This window comes from Osmerus mordax, chromosome 27 (assembly GCF_038355195.1).
Source record: "Osmerus mordax isolate fOsmMor3 chromosome 27, fOsmMor3.pri, whole genome shotgun sequence".
Classification (NCBI taxonomy): Eukaryota; Metazoa; Chordata; class Actinopteri; order Osmeriformes; family Osmeridae; genus Osmerus; species Osmerus mordax.
This window is the reverse complement of record NC_090076.1, coordinates 9,980,170-9,997,299: the sequence shown is the minus strand read 5'-3', so window position 1 is coordinate 9,997,299 and position 17,130 is coordinate 9,980,170. Positions and strand designations below refer to the sequence as shown.

The 17,130-nt window shown below is 48.3% G+C and overlaps 2 protein-coding genes across 4 annotated transcripts; both read left to right on the top strand.

The window, feature by feature from the left end:
* Positions 1 to 554: 554 nt before the first annotated feature.
* Positions 555 to 5,426, top strand: c27h1orf210 (chromosome 27 C1orf210 homolog). 3 transcript variants are annotated; one of them, XM_067230573.1, is made up of 6 exons: positions 555 to 672; positions 1,216 to 1,260; positions 3,057 to 3,174; positions 3,573 to 4,047; positions 4,159 to 4,254; positions 4,531 to 5,426. In XM_067230573.1, exons 3-6 carry the CDS (start codon positions 3,058 to 3,060, stop codon positions 4,944 to 4,946), a joined length of 1,104 nt encoding a protein of 367 aa, XP_067086674.1. In that variant the 5' UTR covers positions 555 to 672; positions 1,216 to 1,260; position 3,057; the 3' UTR covers positions 4,947 to 5,426. The 3 variants fall into 3 exon arrangements, with proteins under 3 accessions (XP_067086674.1, XP_067086676.1, XP_067086677.1); XM_067230575.1 differs by lacking the exon at positions 1,216 to 1,260 and having other exon boundaries at positions 564 to 672; XM_067230576.1 differs by lacking the exons at positions 555 to 672; positions 1,216 to 1,260 and adding an exon at positions 2,826 to 3,008.
* Positions 5,427 to 5,698: 272 nt separating this feature from the next.
* ap1m3 (adaptor related protein complex 1 subunit mu 3) lies at positions 5,699 to 16,096 on the top strand. Its single transcript, XM_067230386.1, has 12 exons — positions 5,699 to 5,847; positions 9,030 to 9,186; positions 9,321 to 9,388; positions 9,479 to 9,609; positions 11,770 to 11,917; positions 12,945 to 13,071; positions 13,847 to 13,989; positions 14,092 to 14,163; positions 14,285 to 14,443; positions 14,940 to 15,065; positions 15,146 to 15,221; positions 15,916 to 16,096. The coding sequence occupies exons 1-12, from the start codon at positions 5,806 to 5,808 to the stop codon at positions 15,936 to 15,938; spliced, it is 1,272 nt and encodes a 423-aa protein (XP_067086487.1). The 5' UTR covers positions 5,699 to 5,805; the 3' UTR covers positions 15,939 to 16,096.
* Positions 16,097 to 17,130: the final 1,034 nt, after the last annotated feature.

The window sequence follows — 17,130 nt, the reverse complement described above, 5'->3', positions numbered from 1 at the left end:
GTCAACTCTCTTTTCCTCTGAGGGCTCCTGGCGAAAAGCCCTCAAGGCTGAACGTCTTCACCCAATACCACATAACCTTCCACACATCTCTATCCTGTCACCCAACGCCACATAACCTTCCACACATCTCTATCTTGTCACCCACCCCCAACCCTGTGAGACATTTTGAAAGTCTGCACGTTTTTGGGGAACAAAGGAATGTGTGCTTGCAGCGAGTTGTGTGTGAGCCAAATGTAACTAATTTGTGTGTGTATGCATGAGAAACTGAGAAAAACCGAGATATTGAGAGTCAACATATTTCCAAGCAAAACAAACAAAGTACTCTTAGGTTACACTGTTCAAACAATGACATGCAGGTTACAAGCCATATACTTTCATAGCAACCAACCTCTCCCCAGTCTGAAGACATGGCAATATGTTACCAGGAAGACATGGCAGTCCATTGGTCGAAGCGGGAAAGTGGGCAGGAGAACACCTATGCAACTACAACGTTATTCATTAACTCGACCTTGGTGAAAACCACCGTGGTGCACACACCTCTTTCAACCTTTGCACAACATGCCTCCATTTTATACCACAGGCAAAACAAACCCAGCAAAGCTGTTAGAAAAGATCTCAGAGGAAGACAGGATTCACTAGACGGAGGTTTGCACATACAGACTGTGTCACTGGGTAAGAAGATATGTTTGATTCGACTTTTTTTTATTTTCATGTCAGACTTTAGGGCTATGTTATAGGGAGTCAGGTGGCTGAGCGGTTAGGGAAGCGGGCTAGTAATCTGAAGGTTGCCAGTTCGATTCCCGGCCGTGCCAAAGGACGATGTGTCCTTGGGCAAGGCACTTCACCCTACTTGCCTCGGGGAGAATGTCCCTGTACTTACTGTAAGTCGCTCTGGATAAGAGTGTCTGTTAAATGACTAAATGTAAATGTATGTGACTTATTCTATGACTGCACTACAGTACATCCTTACTCTTGGCACATGCAGTTTCTGGGCTTTGTCGTTAAGTGAGCTGAACTACATTTATGTTCTGGCTGACACAAATATACATAGGCAAATATCTGTACAACAGGTTGGTTGAGACTTCTGCCCTCCCAGTTATTCCCTCATGTTGATGTCCTACGCTGGCTGTTGTAAGCTAAATACAGGCTACTGTACCAGTGTCTGGCTGGGTCTCTGCCTGTCGCTACCCATTTAAACCCCTGCTTTTCCCCAAGGAGTATGCAGTGAGGCTCAGTCTCATCAGAAAGGAGTCGGTAAAGGTAAGTGTTTGGTCTTCATTCGTGCTGTCATTGGTTCTGTTTGGTCCAGCGCATTCTAGTTCATCCACAAACCTGACGTTGTTAGATGTGTTTGCATCAGGTTTGTTGTATGGTTGACTGGTTCACTGTCTGGCACTGCTGGTCTGGAGAGTATAGTTAGCAAATGTACTTGAGGAATGAGGAATTGTAGGGCCTGTGTATGGCCGTCCAATAAACTCTCTGGATGTAGGAACAGCAGAAATAATCTGCTTTGCGTAGCTTCACATCCTGCTAAGTAGACTAGACTCCCTGATGAGGAACCTGTCTCCCCCCCAGGTGCTATTCAAGTGACTCTGTTATGTGTGTATCTGTGCTGGCCAAACATGGCTCGCCCCAAAATCCAACTCAAATATCAAAGTAACGACAAAGGCACGTATCTGTCTCCAAAGATGAGGACAAGAGGGAGGAGGATGTGGTCACCCTAGCAAGGCGAGACACCAGGAGGTCAGCTGAAGGTTGGCTTTGTGACTGACTTCCTCACCCCGCTCGGTGTAGGATGATGGGGGAGTGAGTAGGACAGGCCTTGGGAGGGGGGGGAGGGTGTCATCAAACACCCAGGGCGCTCCCTTCAAAGACAAACAGACTGTAGCGCACAGAGCAGGAGCGTAGGTGGAGAAACAACTGGACATGACTGCTGAAACACATGCGCGCATAAACTCTCTCACACACACACACACACACACACACACACACACACACACACACACACACACACACACACACACACACACACACACACACTGCTCCTTGCAGGCTCCCAGGCTTCCCAGAAGTCTCAGGGCCTTGTGTGATGTTGTTGTGCGGTGGCTGTGCGAGCACAGGAAGAGATAAAGCTGGGCCCTCAAGGGTTGTTTACCCCAACAACACTGAGCTGAATAGCAGGAGGAGGAGAGGGGGGCCTAATGGTGCGACACAGCCAGTCTACTCTGTGACAAATCACCTTGGTGCCAACAGGGCCCTGCAAGCAGGCAGGCAGAAACTAGAGAAAGATTTTTTTTTAAATTGACAACAAACTCGTAAGTGAGAAGTTATGGATAGATGCTGGTTGGTTACCTCTATTTTGCATGGGACTGATGGTATTTTCATGAATCTCATTAAATATAACGTGATATTCACGATGTCCCTTGCAGATATGAAAATTAGACTTGACATCCGCATACTGTGGTGTCACCACTTCCTGTTTTGATGACAGTAGACAAGCTAAGACTCGTCCGTCAGTCAGATGAACGTCCATGCAAACGGAGGATCTGTAGCGCTGCGTCACATGATCGCTCGCGTCACATGATCGCTCGTTACTGTGTTCTTTAACCAGGTAAAATGTATAAGAGTGGATAATCAAGTTCAAGTTCAAGTCTTTTATTGTCAGGTGCACAAAACAACACAGGGTCAGACTGGGCACTGAAATTCTTAGGACAAGACAACGCAAAGCAACCTGGCATAACATAACATATAAGTACACAGAACATAGATTACATCTATGATAAGATAAAATATTATTGTATTGGGTTAATCCAGTTGAAGCACAGAGCTGAACACCCAGTCTTAAGAACGTGTACTCTGTGTGTATCTCTCGTGTGTGTGTCTCTTGTGTGTGTCTCTTGTGTGTGTCTCTTGTGTGTGTCTCTTGTGTCTCGTGTGTCTCTCTTGTGTGTGTCTCTTGTGTGTGTCTCTTGTGTGTGTCTCTTGTGCGTGTCTCTTGTGTGTGTCTCGTGTGTGTCTCTTGTGTGTGTCTCTTGTGTGTGTCTTGACCTGGACAGGATGTTGGGGACCATGGGGGCCTGGTGGTGGGGGCCGTGCGTGGTTGTGTGTTTGTGGGGGACGGTCAGAGGGAGCTCGCTCGTCTCCATCGGCCCGTGTGCGGTGGACGCTGGCACGGTATGAGAGGACACAGCTCCTTTTCACTTTGTTTCAGCCAATCAGACAAAGGAAGAGACTATCTGTGACTTCCTGTTTGTGGCACACGCTCTTCCTGTTTTTGATACGTTTCTCCTGGGAGCGTGGTAGTGGTGTGGGGAAGCAGGAATGTGACTGTCTCTAGACTCCTGGTGAACTATTTGCTACAATTTGATTAATGATCAAAAGTTCTCTGATCAAATATTAACTTTTTAGAATTTGTCTAACAGAACAAAAATGCTAAGCCTAGCACATTTTCAACCAAATAAATCTATGTTTAAACGTTTTAAATAGATATTAAAACTATACTGGAACTGAAATGTGACACTCCAGGAACTACACTTGACGTGATTACTGAGTCCTTGTTTATCTTCTCTAAGGTGTCGTTTGACTGCAGTCAGAAAAAGCTAGCAGAAATCCCAACAGCAATATGGGACAACGTTTCCACCCTGGATCTCTCCCAGAACAACCTGGACCTAACACAGCCCCAACATCTCAGCCAACTCCAGAGATTCAACCGCTTGGTCACCCTCAATCTCACAGGCAACTACCTCCCCCTGCTGGTGAGAGGTAGTCTCTGCAGGCTCCAGTCCTTGCAGACTCTGGACCTCAGTAGATGCCAGCTGACGTCCGTACAGACAGGAGCCCTGAGGTGCCTTCCCAGGTTACAGAGGCTGATCTTGAGAGACAACCCTCTTCTAGATCCTAATCATGCCTCCATTCAAGACCCAGGAGCTACTTCCTGGCTCCATGGCAACCGACGTGACACTGGCTCGGACGATCGGCCGGCCGGCGTTCCCAGGGGATTTCGGACCGAGGATCCCCAGGGAGAAGATCGGGAGGGGTTCTCTGAAGGTACGTGACATGTTCATGTTTGCTTATTGGAGATAGTTGATTGAGCGACAGAAAGTGTTGACCTTTGACCTTGGAGGCTTGACAGGAACATCCTTGTGGTCTTTCCCTCAGGTGTGAACGTTGACAAACAGAGGCTGCTCCGTAGGAAACTCCTGGCAGAAACCTTGGAAGGCACCACAGTGAGCACAACCACAACCACCAAGAATGGCAAGGATCTTTTAGTCACTTATCTTACTTTTCTGCTTTAAATCACTGCTTGGAGGATTGTGAAGCGTTGTGTTCGTTATCAGGGCCTGCTGGATAAGCACATTTCTCTACTCCAAAAAAAGTCCAACCCTGATTCACTGTGTTTGGCAGACTCAAAGTAATTTGAGTTTGAACTGTGAATCCACTCTGATTAATAGTGATATAACCTGCCTACCATCGCTTCACCTGAATGAACAGTCAAACTGATCACGTGCTGATCCCATCTCTGTCCTGTAGACACGACGGGAGTGATTCCTCCCGCGCAGGGCTGGGAGTACATGGTGGCTGTTGTGATCGCCGCCGTCTCCATCTCCATCCTCATCGCCGTCTTGGCCAAGTGTCAGATGGTTCAGCGCTACCTGGCGAGCTACAGGCACACGCGACTGAGCGAGGCTGACGCCATAAGCCAGGGAGATCCTGCCGGTTTGGAAGTGGGCTATTCCATGCAGCAAGGACACGCGCGGAACACGCACTCGGCCGCCATCCGAGATGACGAGATAGGCGAGCACGAGGAAGACGACGACGGCTTCATAGAGGATAACTACATACAAGCCAGCGAGAGAGAGCGAGCTCAGCGGGCAGCCGAGAAACTCGAGGACACCGAGGAAGAGGAGGAGGAAGAGATGGACGAAATTGAATTCACCATTGGCTAGTGTCAAAGTTGGGAGACAGTGTGGGAGATTGGAAGACCACAGTGTGCTCGCTGTTCATGTGGCTCGTTCACATAACATGATTTATGTTTAAGTTTTTATGCACACTAGACCAGGCCTGTTATGGTGGAGAACGAGTTCTCAACCCCGAGTTGTCATCAAGCTCTGCAGAAGCCTGATGACAACCCAGTCATTTGAATCAGGTGTGTTGGAAGAGGGAAATAAAACATGCGGGTCAGGGTAGCCCCCAGGAGAAGGGTGGGGCAATATTGATGAGGAAGGCTTAACTGTTGTGGTGTTGATGGCTATTGATTTCATGTTTAAGCAGGGTTGTGTATAAGACATCTTATTGTTTATTTAATTTTTTGCTCATGAAAATCTTCAATTAATTAATCAAGTGCTTTTTTTAGTGCTTCTAGGTCTACTCTGTTTTCTCAGCAACAATCAAATTTAGTTTCTATCCAGTTTTGCACTCCATTTGTTACAGCTTTTTTATATATATCTATATAATAAAAGCCGTTGATTTGTTATGTTTCTCGTTGTTCTTGAACGAGAGCAAATATTTACCAGCTTGCACGGAAAACAAACGCGTGTAACCCGCAGACAGATTATAGTCGGATAAGTGATATATGAGTCATAAGTGATCGCTTTTTTCAGACCGATGTGCATGTTGATGAAAGCTGTTCGACAGGTCTGACGCCGAAACACACGGCACCCGGAAAAGAGCTCAGCCGTAGTGACGGGGCAACCTGCCAGGAAGATGGAAGCGTTGCTGCCTCTCCTCAATTGACTGGCATGTTTTAGGGAATTTACAAAGTTACAATACAGTTTCTTCAGCAGTTCAGGACTTCGATATACCAGGATGTCGGCCTCTGCGATATTTATATTGGACCTCAAAGGAAAGGTGAGTCGCGACCAAAGAATCTACAGGCGGAGAAGTTGCAACATGTATCTCTTCGACAGCGTAGCGAAGGACACCTGCTTTAGAAACGTTCTGTTTTGTGCGCTTATGACTTGCAATGTTTAATACACCTTTAATTTGTACACGTGATACACGTAGTGTAATGTGAATGATAACATTATAGTAGGCTACTGATTTTCACATCAACGTCACTTCACAATGCACAATGAATTATCGACGTGTTATGAATAGAAACAAAACTTGCCAAACTAGTTATGCGGCACAAGGAGTAGCATTCAGTGGATGGTTCCAACAGTTCACTGTTTCTTCCAGACAGCACCTTTTCTCTAAAATACCGCCTTCATTATCATATATTACACTCTAAATTATTGTTAACCTGTCCAGTCAGCCTTCACTTTGCTCGAGCTTATACTTTAGTAAATCGTCGTATAGTAAAATCAAATCACATCCTACTAAAGCAGGATAAAAATATGCGTCCCCCACATGTAGGCTAAATCTATCCCAAGCTATTGTGAAGTATCTGATAATGTTCCTTATTGTGTCTGGTCATTATTATGTCTGGTCCCATCTGTGTGAGTGTTGATATGCAGATAGGAAAAGATCTGTGCCTGTGGGGGTGTCTGAAGGATGGATTATCAGTCCATTCACCCTGGGATTCCTTATCGTGCTGATTAAAGAGCTTCTCCCATCTCAGCCCTGTGGCAATCCAATACCTCCAGCCTTGGGGACCAGTCTCATAACCTGTTCAGATGACCCTCAGATGCTGCTGACTTGGCTTCTCGTGGCTATACCTTCACACTGGGAGAAGACTTGGTCTAAATTGCATAAGTTTGATGTTGATTAATAATTGCTTTGTGTCGCACCATCCAATAATCGTACGGTATAGTCCAACCGGAGTTATGAATTCATCTACTGAGTGTCAACAAATACAAAGCCATGTTGATGGTGTCAATGTCAGTGACATTTAAAACCTCAACATTTGAAGATTTCAGAGCACTCTAGAGGACTGTATCGTGTAGTTTACTCAGGCTTGTTCTAAATGCATCGATTGTTCACGGATGTTTGCCTTCCATTGAGTGACCTGCCTTTAGCCTCGCAGAGATGTTCACCCATCTAGGTCAAACCGTATGCAGGCAAAATTGATTGTAAACACAGCCTGCGGCGGCGCCTCATTGACCAGTGAGTCCTTTTTCTCCAGCCTCTAAACAGCCTCATGAGCGCTGTTTAGAGTCTTCTGGAAGAAAATGAAGTATTACCTTCCAACCCTTGTTAAAAACGCCCCCCCGACCCCACACCCCAGAGATAGTGAAGGCGGATCCGAACCCCCCCCCCCCCCCCCCCCGTCTAATCCCCCGAACGTTTCTCACTCAGGATGCTTCGAGTATTAGCTTCTCTCTTAGATCTCTATGGTGCAGGGAGGCCTTATCTCCACCAGTGACTGGTGTGTGTTTGTGTGTGTGTGTGTCAGTTTCTCTGTGTGTGTATTCTGTTACTGTCTGTGTGTGTGTGTCAGTTTCTCTGTGTGTGTATTCTGTTACTGTCTGTGTGTGTCAGTTTCTCTGTGTGTGTATTCTGTTACTGTCTGTGTGTGTGTGTCAGTTTCTCTGTGTGTGTATTCTGTTACTGTCTGTGTGTGTGTGTCAGTTTCTCTGTGTGTGTATTCTGTTACTGTGTGTGTTTGTGCGTCAGTTTCTCTGTGTGTGTATTCTGTTACTGTGTGTGTGTGTGCGTCAGTTTCTCTGTGTGTGTATTCTGTTACTGTGTGTGTGTGTGTCAGTGTTACTGTGTGTGTGTCCTCACTTTAACCTTATGTGTTGAATTATCAGCTGAATACAAATGTCACAGCAGAAATACAGGTTTGGATGAGAAAGCTGAAGTTGGATGTCAGATGTGTGGTTATATTTAGCAGGCAGTGGAGAATACGCTTGTGAATGAGCATCTTTTCTCTGCCTGTTCAGATGAATGTGATTACAATAGGAGGAGGGGAAGGAACAGAGGTGGCTTGAAATGATTCCATACTGAAGATTCAGTTAAAGGACCCTTAGAATCGTATTTCAGTTAACTGGATTGAATTCATTCACTCAAAACCAATCTGCCATGACCCAATACTGAAGTATTTGTGACATGACATTCAATATGAGCATATTTCCTTCATATGAAACTTAATAAAGTGTCTGTTGCAAATGTCATGTCAGCAACCTCGATGTATTTAGCAGGAATACTTATCTACAGTGTCACTGACAGCAGTATGAACTCAGGTACCATATTTTTACCCAAAGCATGTATTAGAAACTCGATAAGGTCAAGTCAATATACAATATTCCACAAGCCTCAATACATTCTGAACACACACCAGTACAAATGCAACTGTTGCAAAGTTTAACCATGAATAAAGTCTTCATGTCTCAATAAATCAGAAACTACATGATGTAACAAAACATAATTTCCCTTTGTGGCTTCCTGCTACAAATACAAATTGCGTTCTCTAAGATCCTTCAAGCCAGTCTTTGGTTTCCCGTTTCCCTTTGTAGAAACATAGATTTGTTTCTCTGTCCGTATCCTTTCACTCTCCCAGATCAGCGCTCTCTGGCATTTCCCTCTTTCTTTATTTTCCTATTTCCTCTTCTTTGTTGTCGGGGGCCGGCCTGGCCTTGTTGCCGTGGAGGGCCTTCTGCTACCGGAATGTTCCTTGTTGCCGTGGAGGGCCTTCTGCTACCGGAATGTTCCTTGCCGTGTCTTCAGTGTCTGAGCTCCATCAAGCGTGGGCTTTGATCTCTCTCCTCGCTCCTTCCTGGTCCTGCCAGCTCCACCGACTCTGAACGCTGAGTCATCTCGGTTCGTTTTGTTTTGGGACGTGGCGGGGAGTTTACGGTGCCTCCCCCTGCCCCCGGCTGGATCTGGTGTGTCTTTCACCACAACTGTTTTAATTTGACGGGTCCTTGCATTCACTTGTTTGTGTCGGTGATTGGATGTTTTGTGAATAGTCAGCCTTCTCGCTAGCTGCATAGTTTCAGGCTGAACACAGGACACCTCATTGGAGGTTTTAGACCATTTCAACCGGGGGGGGGGGGGCAAGCTGGGGGCCAGTTGTACTGTTCGAGGTGCCCGTTACATTAAACATTTTTGTCGTCATGCATCTCTGTGTGGTTGTTGCCCGTGGCCAGGTGCTGATATGCAGGAACTACATGGGGAACATGGACATGAATGAGATCGACCACTTCATGCCAATCCTGCTGAGGATGGAGGAGGAGGAGGACATGTCGCCCCTGGTAGCCCACGGCTCTGCCCACTTCCTGTGGATCAAACACAGCAACCTTTACCGTATCCTTCGCCACAGGAAGTCCTGCGCTCAGATCACCTCCCCTGCTCCTCGCATATTAAGCTTTGTGACTTCATTGTATGGATTTGAAAAGTGAAAGGAAAATAAGGTATTTTACTTAACTGACTATTTTCAGTGGTGGCAATGACCAAGAAGAACGCCAATGCTGGTTTGGTGTACTCCTTTCTCTACAAAATAGTGGAGGTTAGTATAACATGATTACACCTGTGTGTACACACACACACACACACACACTCACACACGCTGATCACCTGTTTGTCTGACTGTTTGCAGGTGTTCAAAGAGTACTTCAAGGAGTTGGAGGAGGAGAGTATCCGTGACAACTTTGTGACGGTCTACGAGCTGATGGATGAGATTATGGACTTTGGCTTCCCTCAGACGACAGACAGCAAGATCCTGCAAGAGTGAGTGGCCTCGCTTAGCCTGTCAGAACCATCCGGTCTTGCTCGGACTTGGCAATGCTAATGCAGGCTAGCATCTAGCATCCTGACCAGCATTTAGGCTAGCTTTCATACTAGCATTTAGGCTAGCTGTCAGGCTAGTATTTAGGCTGGCATCCAGGCTAGCATCCAAGCTAGCTGTCAGGCTAAGATTTAGGCTAGCATCCAAGCTAGCAATTATGCTAGCATCCAAGCTAGCTTTCAGGCTAGCATCCAGGCTAGTGATGGAGCACACAGGGTTCAGTGGGTTTAGCTCGTTAGCCAGGCGAGCAGCCTTGTTTGTGTGTTCCCATCAGGACTCCTGGGAAAGGTGCCATGTTCCGGGTAGCTTTAGCATGCTCTTAATGAGGGCCACGCTGCCACGGCAACACACACTTTATGTCTGCCCAATTACCTATCAGTAATTAGTGTTGCACCTTTAATTGAAGCCCTCATTGCGCAACATGTGATATTGTTCAGTTTTATGACAATCAAATAGCCGGCCGGCGTACTCTGACAAAACCGGCATTGATGGAGATCCGTAATGAATTGCCTTTGCTCTTAGCAGGGATGACTGTGTTTTTTCTGTCTTGGTGGCTTGGTCGCTGAATAGTGCTGATAACTGCCAGTCTCTGGCTGACACACACACACACACACGCAGACACACACACACACACACGCAGACACACACTGCCACTGTCAGCTGGCTGCACTCAAGACAGAGACACACTGAGCTCCCTAGTTCCCCCTCCCCAGCCCCCTCCCATCCTCAGACTTGTCCAGTCTCTAACTCTCAACCTCCTCCCCTCTCCCCTCCACCTGCCCCACCACTCCACTGTGTGTGTATGTGCATGTTTTGGAAGGTACAATCGAGCTAAGCAGTCAGTTCTCCAACCAATTCGGTGCTCTCTGATTCTGTCATCTGCATTTCAATAGCAGGAGCGAGTTGCAAACAAACAATCATCCCCAGCTTGTTAGTCTTTCATCTGTCCGAGCTGGGAGAGGCAGTGACACGTTGAGATCAGAGATGGGAGGGTGGGGGGGAGGGGGGGGGAGGGGCTGGGTTTAGAATAGAATGCCACAGGGTCGCCGTGTCAATGGCCTACCTCTGAAATAGACCCACCTGGTTTCTGTAGCGTCTGTTTTGGGATTGGCTTGTAGGCAGGCGGGCACCTTCCGAGCTGACGAAGGGGGCCTGGGGGGGCAGGGGGCAGGGGGGAGGGGGGAGGAGGGTGTTTACTTGCAAAACAGAGGAAAGATCTATCAAGGGTATACACACAGTTTGGGTGTGTCTGAGTGTGTGTGTGTGTGTCTGTGCGTTGTTGTGTGTTCACACTTGACGACGTGTGGTGCGCAGTGTCACCTGTCTGTGAGTCGTGAGGGGCAGGGGGCAGGTGTTCCGTTACTGGAATAACCTGGGTCACGTGTTTGCACAGATGCAACACAAAAGGATCTCAATGTCCCCATGTCCCCATGGATCAGGGCTGTTCCCTCAGTAGAGGGAACAGCCCTAGCCACACACACACACAGCAGAATATACTTATTATATACTGGGTCTGAAGGTGTATTGATTCTAACGGGAGCTTTGATATGTTTGACTGATCAGAGTTTTGCCTTCACACCGGAATGCTGTAAGCTTGCTTGTTCTAATTACACACACGACTAGTAGCTGGCTGTGCAAACAGCCCCAGGAAGTCCTTTCTCTCACTCAACACTGTATCCTGTATTTTTTGTAATATTTGTATTTTAGTATTTTTATATTGTAATTTATGGCAATTTATATTTTATTTTATTGTATATTTAATTATATTCTAATCCCACTTAGTACTGCTAGTTTATGTACCCTTAGTATAGATAGTCCACATATTAAAATTTTAGGTATATGTTTATTGTATGCACCTTCCTGCCAAAGCAAATTCCTTGTCTGTGCAAACTTTCATGGTGAATAAATCCCATTCTGATTCTGATTCTGATTCTGTCTCATGACACACAGTCTCACTTCCTGACTGGGTGCTATCCTGGTTCCCTAGCAGATCTCAGCCTCAGTCACAAGTCCTGTCACTCCAGGTCAACTTGGGTGCTCCTTCTCTATCCTTGCCCTCACACTGCACCCCTCCCCCTTCCTCTCCCTTCCTCCCCCGCCAGGTACATCACCCAGCAGGGCCACAAGCTGGAGGTGGGGGCCCCCCGCCCCCCCGCCACCGTCACCAACGCTGTGTCCTGGAGGTCAGAGGGCATCAAGTACAGAAAGAACGAGGTGTTCATGGACGTCATCGAGTCGGTTAACCTGCTGGTGAGCTCTGTCTCTCTTTGATTCAGAATCTTCCCCCATCTTACTCAGTAACTGTGAAATTTAAATATTTTTTGCTTGTTGACACAACGCTGATCCAGATGCAAATGTAGGTCATTGCCACTTCCCTATTTGAGTTTCTCAGAACCTTCTCTCTTTCCATCGAGAAGTTGTATTATTCACCGGCATTCTGATTTCTGACAGCACGTCTTTGTAATCAAAACCATGAATTAACGCAATGGAAATTTAAATATACCGTTTGTTAAGCATTTACAGTTACTAGACCATAAATACTAGACATAAGTAGTTTAAAGGACCATTGGTTACACTTTTTGTTGTTGATTTAGTGCGCTATGTTTGGAGTATGTTGTCGTGTGTGTATAGACTTTTAAAACTCGCGGGTGACAGGCAGTAAAAAGACAGATTTAAGTCAGGTGAGCTGAGTTTCGATAGAGTATGTCTCTCACTACCTCCGCCAGCTTTAACAAAGGCTAAGTCCAGACCGTTGTCCTCGCAAAGGCAAACATTGTCTAAATCCAGCTCACTGCTGTACACAGCTTATTGCTAAATCGTAAAACACTGTGAGAATGACCGGCCTCAAGTCGACTATTTCCTCCTCGACAACAACCTTGCGATGTGATTGGCCCCTCAGCGGCCTTCGCAGGCAGCCTATGAGGCCTGTTGTCACGGTGAGGTCAGACGGGTGGAGGCGTGGCCACACCCCTCGCTGTCGTTAGGAGGAACAGCAGTGCCGACGGCTTCACGGTGGTGACATCACCGTGACATCACCGTGACATCACCGTGACATCACCGTCAAGACCTGCTCTGCAGCTCCTGGGTAGCCAGGACCCAGACCAGGGTGAAAACCTTCATGTTTCGAACCCAGGTCTCCCTTCCGTCCCATTCTCACGGCCCCTCCTCCCTTCCCTCTGGGTGTGCCAACCCCAACCACCCCTACACCCCACCATCACCCCTACACCCCACCCCACCCCTCCCTCCCTCACCCCTCCCCTCCACCCCCACCATGCAGGTCAGTGCTACGGGCAGTGTCCTCCGCAGTGAGATTGTAGGCAGCATCAAGCTGAAGGTGGTGCTCTCCGGGATGCCCGAGCTCAGACTGGGCCTCAACGACAAAGTCCTCTTCGAGATCACTGGCAGTGAGTTATTCTGTCTACGTAGCTCTATCTGTCTCTCTGTATCTCTTTCTGTCTGACTCTCTTTCTCTGTGTCTGACTCTCTCTCTCTCCCTGTCGTTTTTATTCTTCCACTGAAACAAAGACAGAGTTTAAAAACAAACACACTCACATTGACAGTTCCACTCCTCCACCTCCTTCCCATCAGTTTCAGTATTCTCCCCGACCCCTCCCCTCCCTCTCCATTTGCTTCTCTTCGTCTTTCACCTCCACCTCCTCCTCTTCTCGTCTGGTTGATAATCTCCTCCCTCCGGGCGAGAACCTCAGATGAAAGATGCCCCCCTTGACCGCCGCCTGCATGAATATACAATATACACCCCCCGGCATCGAGGGGGAGGCAGCCCCCGGCATCGAGGGGGAGGCAGCCCCCGGCATCGAGGGGGAGGCAGCCCCCGGCATCGAGGGGGAGGCAGCCCACGGCATCGATGGAGGGGGGGGGGGGGGACAGGGTGCGGTGGAGGGGGGGGGGGGGGGGTGCGGGGTGCGGTGGAGGGGGGGTGCGGGGTGCGGTGGAGGGGGGGTGCGGGGGTGCGGTGGAGGGGGGGGAAGGGCAGTCTGGAGAGGTGGGGAAGATATCTGACAAAATATACTCTGACAGACAGATGGACGCAAGACTTAAACGTGCTTTGACTCACAGTTTTCTTCTTCATGTAGGCTGAGGTCAGGTTGACCATGTGAACATGCTGAGAAGGTAAATAGTGACCTCTGCTGGTACATACGTGTGTGTGTGTGTGTTCAGGAGAGAAGAGCAAAACTGTGGAGCTGGAAGATGTCAAGTTTCATCAGTGCGTTCGTTTGTCGCGCTTCGAGAACGACCGCACCATCTCCTTCATCCCTCCGGACGGAGAGAGCGAGCTCATGTCCTACCGCCTCAACACCACGGTCAGTCCTACACACACACACACACACACACACACACACACACACACACACACACACACACACACTGAGCCGTGCTGACCTTCCTCTCCCCTCCCGTGACAGGTGAAGCCCCTCATATGGATTGAGAGTGTGATTGAGAGGTTCTCTCACAGCAGAGTGGAGATCAAGGTCAAGGTCAGTTACACTCCTCCCGTCTGTCTGTCACACAGCCCCGACGGCCGCCGCCCCGAAGCCTAGCTTCAATAAGACGCCATCTTTTACGTCCCACCCTGACCCCTGACCCCTGACCCTCCAGGCCCGGAGCCAGTTCAAGAGCCGTTCCACCGCCAACAGCGTGTGCATCCTGGTGCCGGTGCCGAGCGACGCCGACTCGCCCAAGTTCAAGACGAGCACAGGAAGCGCCAAGTGGGTCCCGGAGAAGAACGTGGCGGTGTGGAACATCAAGTCCTTCCCTGTAAGAATGGCGGCACAGCCGCGCTTCAGACGCTTTGAAGTCGGTTTTCAGTCGATGTTCTCCACATGTACTCCACATGTGTCAGGTTGCGGGTTTCTCTTGAGTTCTGCCGTTTTGTGAGACATTTGCACGTCACTACACTTCCATGTCTCTCAGGGAGAACAGCGAGGCAAGCCTCAGGACAAGCTCAGGGTCTGCCGTGCGTCACAGTCTACAGTCGCCCCACTAATTACTGATGAAAGCCGTTAGAAACGCTTGACGTGTCTGCGGGTAGTTTGAGCCCACCTGGCAACCCTTTGTTCAACCAGGACGTTGGCTGTACAGATGTGCATGTACCTATGCTCAGCCTCACTATGGTGTAGTGGTTAGGTAGATCTAACACTGTGTTGATCACTTCTTACCATAGCAGGTGTTAAGTTGCCATGGAGATGGAAAGATGCTCAGAGGCTTGGAAATGTCAAGGTTGTTGAGTGTGTGTGTGTGTGTGTGTGTGTAGGGTGGTAAGGAGTACACAATGAGAGCCCACTTTGGCATGCCAAGCGTGGATAGCGACGAACTGGAAGGAAAGAGGCCGATCACTGTCAGCTTTGAGATCCCCTATTTCACCGTGTCTGGAATCCAGGTAAGACCACGACGACTGAACCAGGTGTGTGTGATATCCAACTGTATCCTGTCTAATGGCCCCCTATCATGGCTTCCCAGGTACGCTACTTAAAGATCATTGAGAAGAGTGGTTATCAAGCGTTACCATGGGTACGCTACATCACACAGAGTGGAGGTAAGACACACACACACACACACTGTATATCTAAGGTCTGTTCACTTGTGAGTGTGTACAAGGCCTATGGACAGACGTGTGTCTGGATGTGAGGTGATCCTGATGTCACCCAGCCGTGACCCGGGCCATCAGACCATCCGTCAGCGCACGGCCGTGGTTTAGGGACTGAATAATAACACCTTCCAGCGCCACAAGGTTTACTGTTCACTGCTCTGTACGCCGAGGTGCCTATCACCTTTCTGCTCATGCTGAGGGGAGGGAGGGGGAGGGAGGGGGAGAGGGAGTAAGGGAAAAGAGAGAGAGGGAAAAAGGAAAGGGGAGAGCGAGAAAGGAGACAAAGGGAGAGAGGGAGAGTGATAGAGGAAAGGGAATGAGAAGGGGGATGAGAGAGAGACGTAAGAGGGAAAGATAAAAAGCGAGGGGTGAAGGAGGGAGAGAAAGTAACACTGGGATCCCTTACACTGGCAGTGTTGACTTATTCATAAGCGGGTGTTGGAAAGCCACAACAGCATATCCACTGACCCCAACGTGATCTCCAAGCCCCCTTCCCCCACCTGCGAGTTTAGGATGCTAAACTCGCTAATGTTGCCTGTAATGGGATTGGCCCAGTACAGGGGGGGGGGGGGGGAGGGGCAAGGTGATGATGGATAGAACCCGTGCTAACGTATTGCCCTGACATCTCTCCTTCTGGCAGATTATCAGCTTCGGACGAACTAAGGGCAAGCGTGCTGCCAGACAAATGGATCTTCTCTCTCTCCCTCTCTCTCCCTCCCTCTCTCCCTCTCTCTCTCTTTCCCTCCCTCTCTCCCTCCCTCTCTCTCTCTCCTTCCCTCTCTCTCTCTCTCTCTCTCTCTCTCTTTCCCTCCCTCCCTCCCTCTCCCTCCCTCCCTCCCTCCCTCTCTCCTCTGCCTACTTTTGGAGGAAGGGACAGCAGAGGACACGAAAAGGGAAACACGGCAAACTTTCAACCCTCTCCAAGGGAAGATGGGTTTGTCTCTCTCTCTGTCTCTCTCTTTCTCTGTCTGTCTCTCTCTTTCTCTGTCTGTCTGACTCTCTGTCTGTCTCTCTCTCTGTCTGACTCTCTCTGTCTCTCCCTCTCTCTGAGTCCGAAAACCAGATGCAGCACCCAAAAGAAACATTTTATCTGTAGAATATTGAATTTAGTATGGTAGACTTTTAGGATTGATTACATGTCATCGTAATGTTCTGACTATTGGGGTTTTTCTTGTGGTATCTGCGTAACAGAATTATGTTGAATGTGTGCTTCTATTGGAACCTGCGTGTTTTATACAGCCTGATATAAAGCTGATGTTGTATAGTAAAGGTGTGTGTGTGTGAGGGCGGGGGGGGAGGAAGCAGGGGGGTATTAATCTGTTGTCTGGGTTAATTTTTCAAAGAGCTGTAAACAGATTCCTCTCTGTGATGAGATAAGCATATCACCGTGGCTACCTGTGGAACTCTATCTGATGTTCACTGGTGTGTGTTCCCGTGAGCCAGTCCCTGGGCTGGAACACAACCATCCTTACCCCCTCATGTTTCTTTTAAGTCATGGTTTTTGAAGTTGTGTACTGTACCAGGAAATAGTGTCCTAGACCAGGAAGTACTGTACTTTACCAGAAAGTAGAGTACTTTACCAGGAAATAGTACTCTATCTAGACTTTGTCTCCTGTACCAGGAAGTAGTTAAGAGGCCAGGCTTGGGTAACTCATTGAGGTGAATCTACGAAGGATCTGAACTAGAAACGATGACCCCGACAGGCTCAGACAAAGCCGAGGGTCTGTATCTTTACATGTCACTGATACCCAAAACAGCCATGGTGTTCAGCCATATGCAGGGGAAGGTCATAAATTCTGTTATTCTTTCACTTTGAAGGCTAAATCCTAACCTTTCTGACATGGGTGTTTGTCTA

Coding starts and splice junctions, on each gene's coding strand:
- ap1m3 (XM_067230386.1), top strand. CDS start 5,806: ATGTCGGCCTCTGCGATATTTATATTGGACCTCAAAGGAAAG. Junction 11,918..12,944: donor TCGAGTCGGTTAACCTGCTG/GTGAGCTCTGTC, acceptor CCCACCATGCAG/GTCAGTGCTACGGGCAGTGT. Junction 13,072..13,846: donor CCTCTTCGAGATCACTGGCA/GTGAGTTATTCT, acceptor GTGTGTGTTCAG/GAGAGAAGAGCAAAACTGTG.
- c27h1orf210 (XM_067230573.1), top strand. CDS start 3,058: ATGTTGGGGACCATGGGGGCCTGGTGGTGGGGGCCGTGCGTGGTTGTG. Junction 3,175..3,572: donor GTGCGGTGGACGCTGGCACG/GTATGAGAGGAC, acceptor ATCTTCTCTAAG/GTGTCGTTTGACTGCAGTCA. Junction 4,048..4,158: donor TCGGGAGGGGTTCTCTGAAG/GTACGTGACATG, acceptor TCTTTCCCTCAG/GTGTGAACGTTGACAAACAG.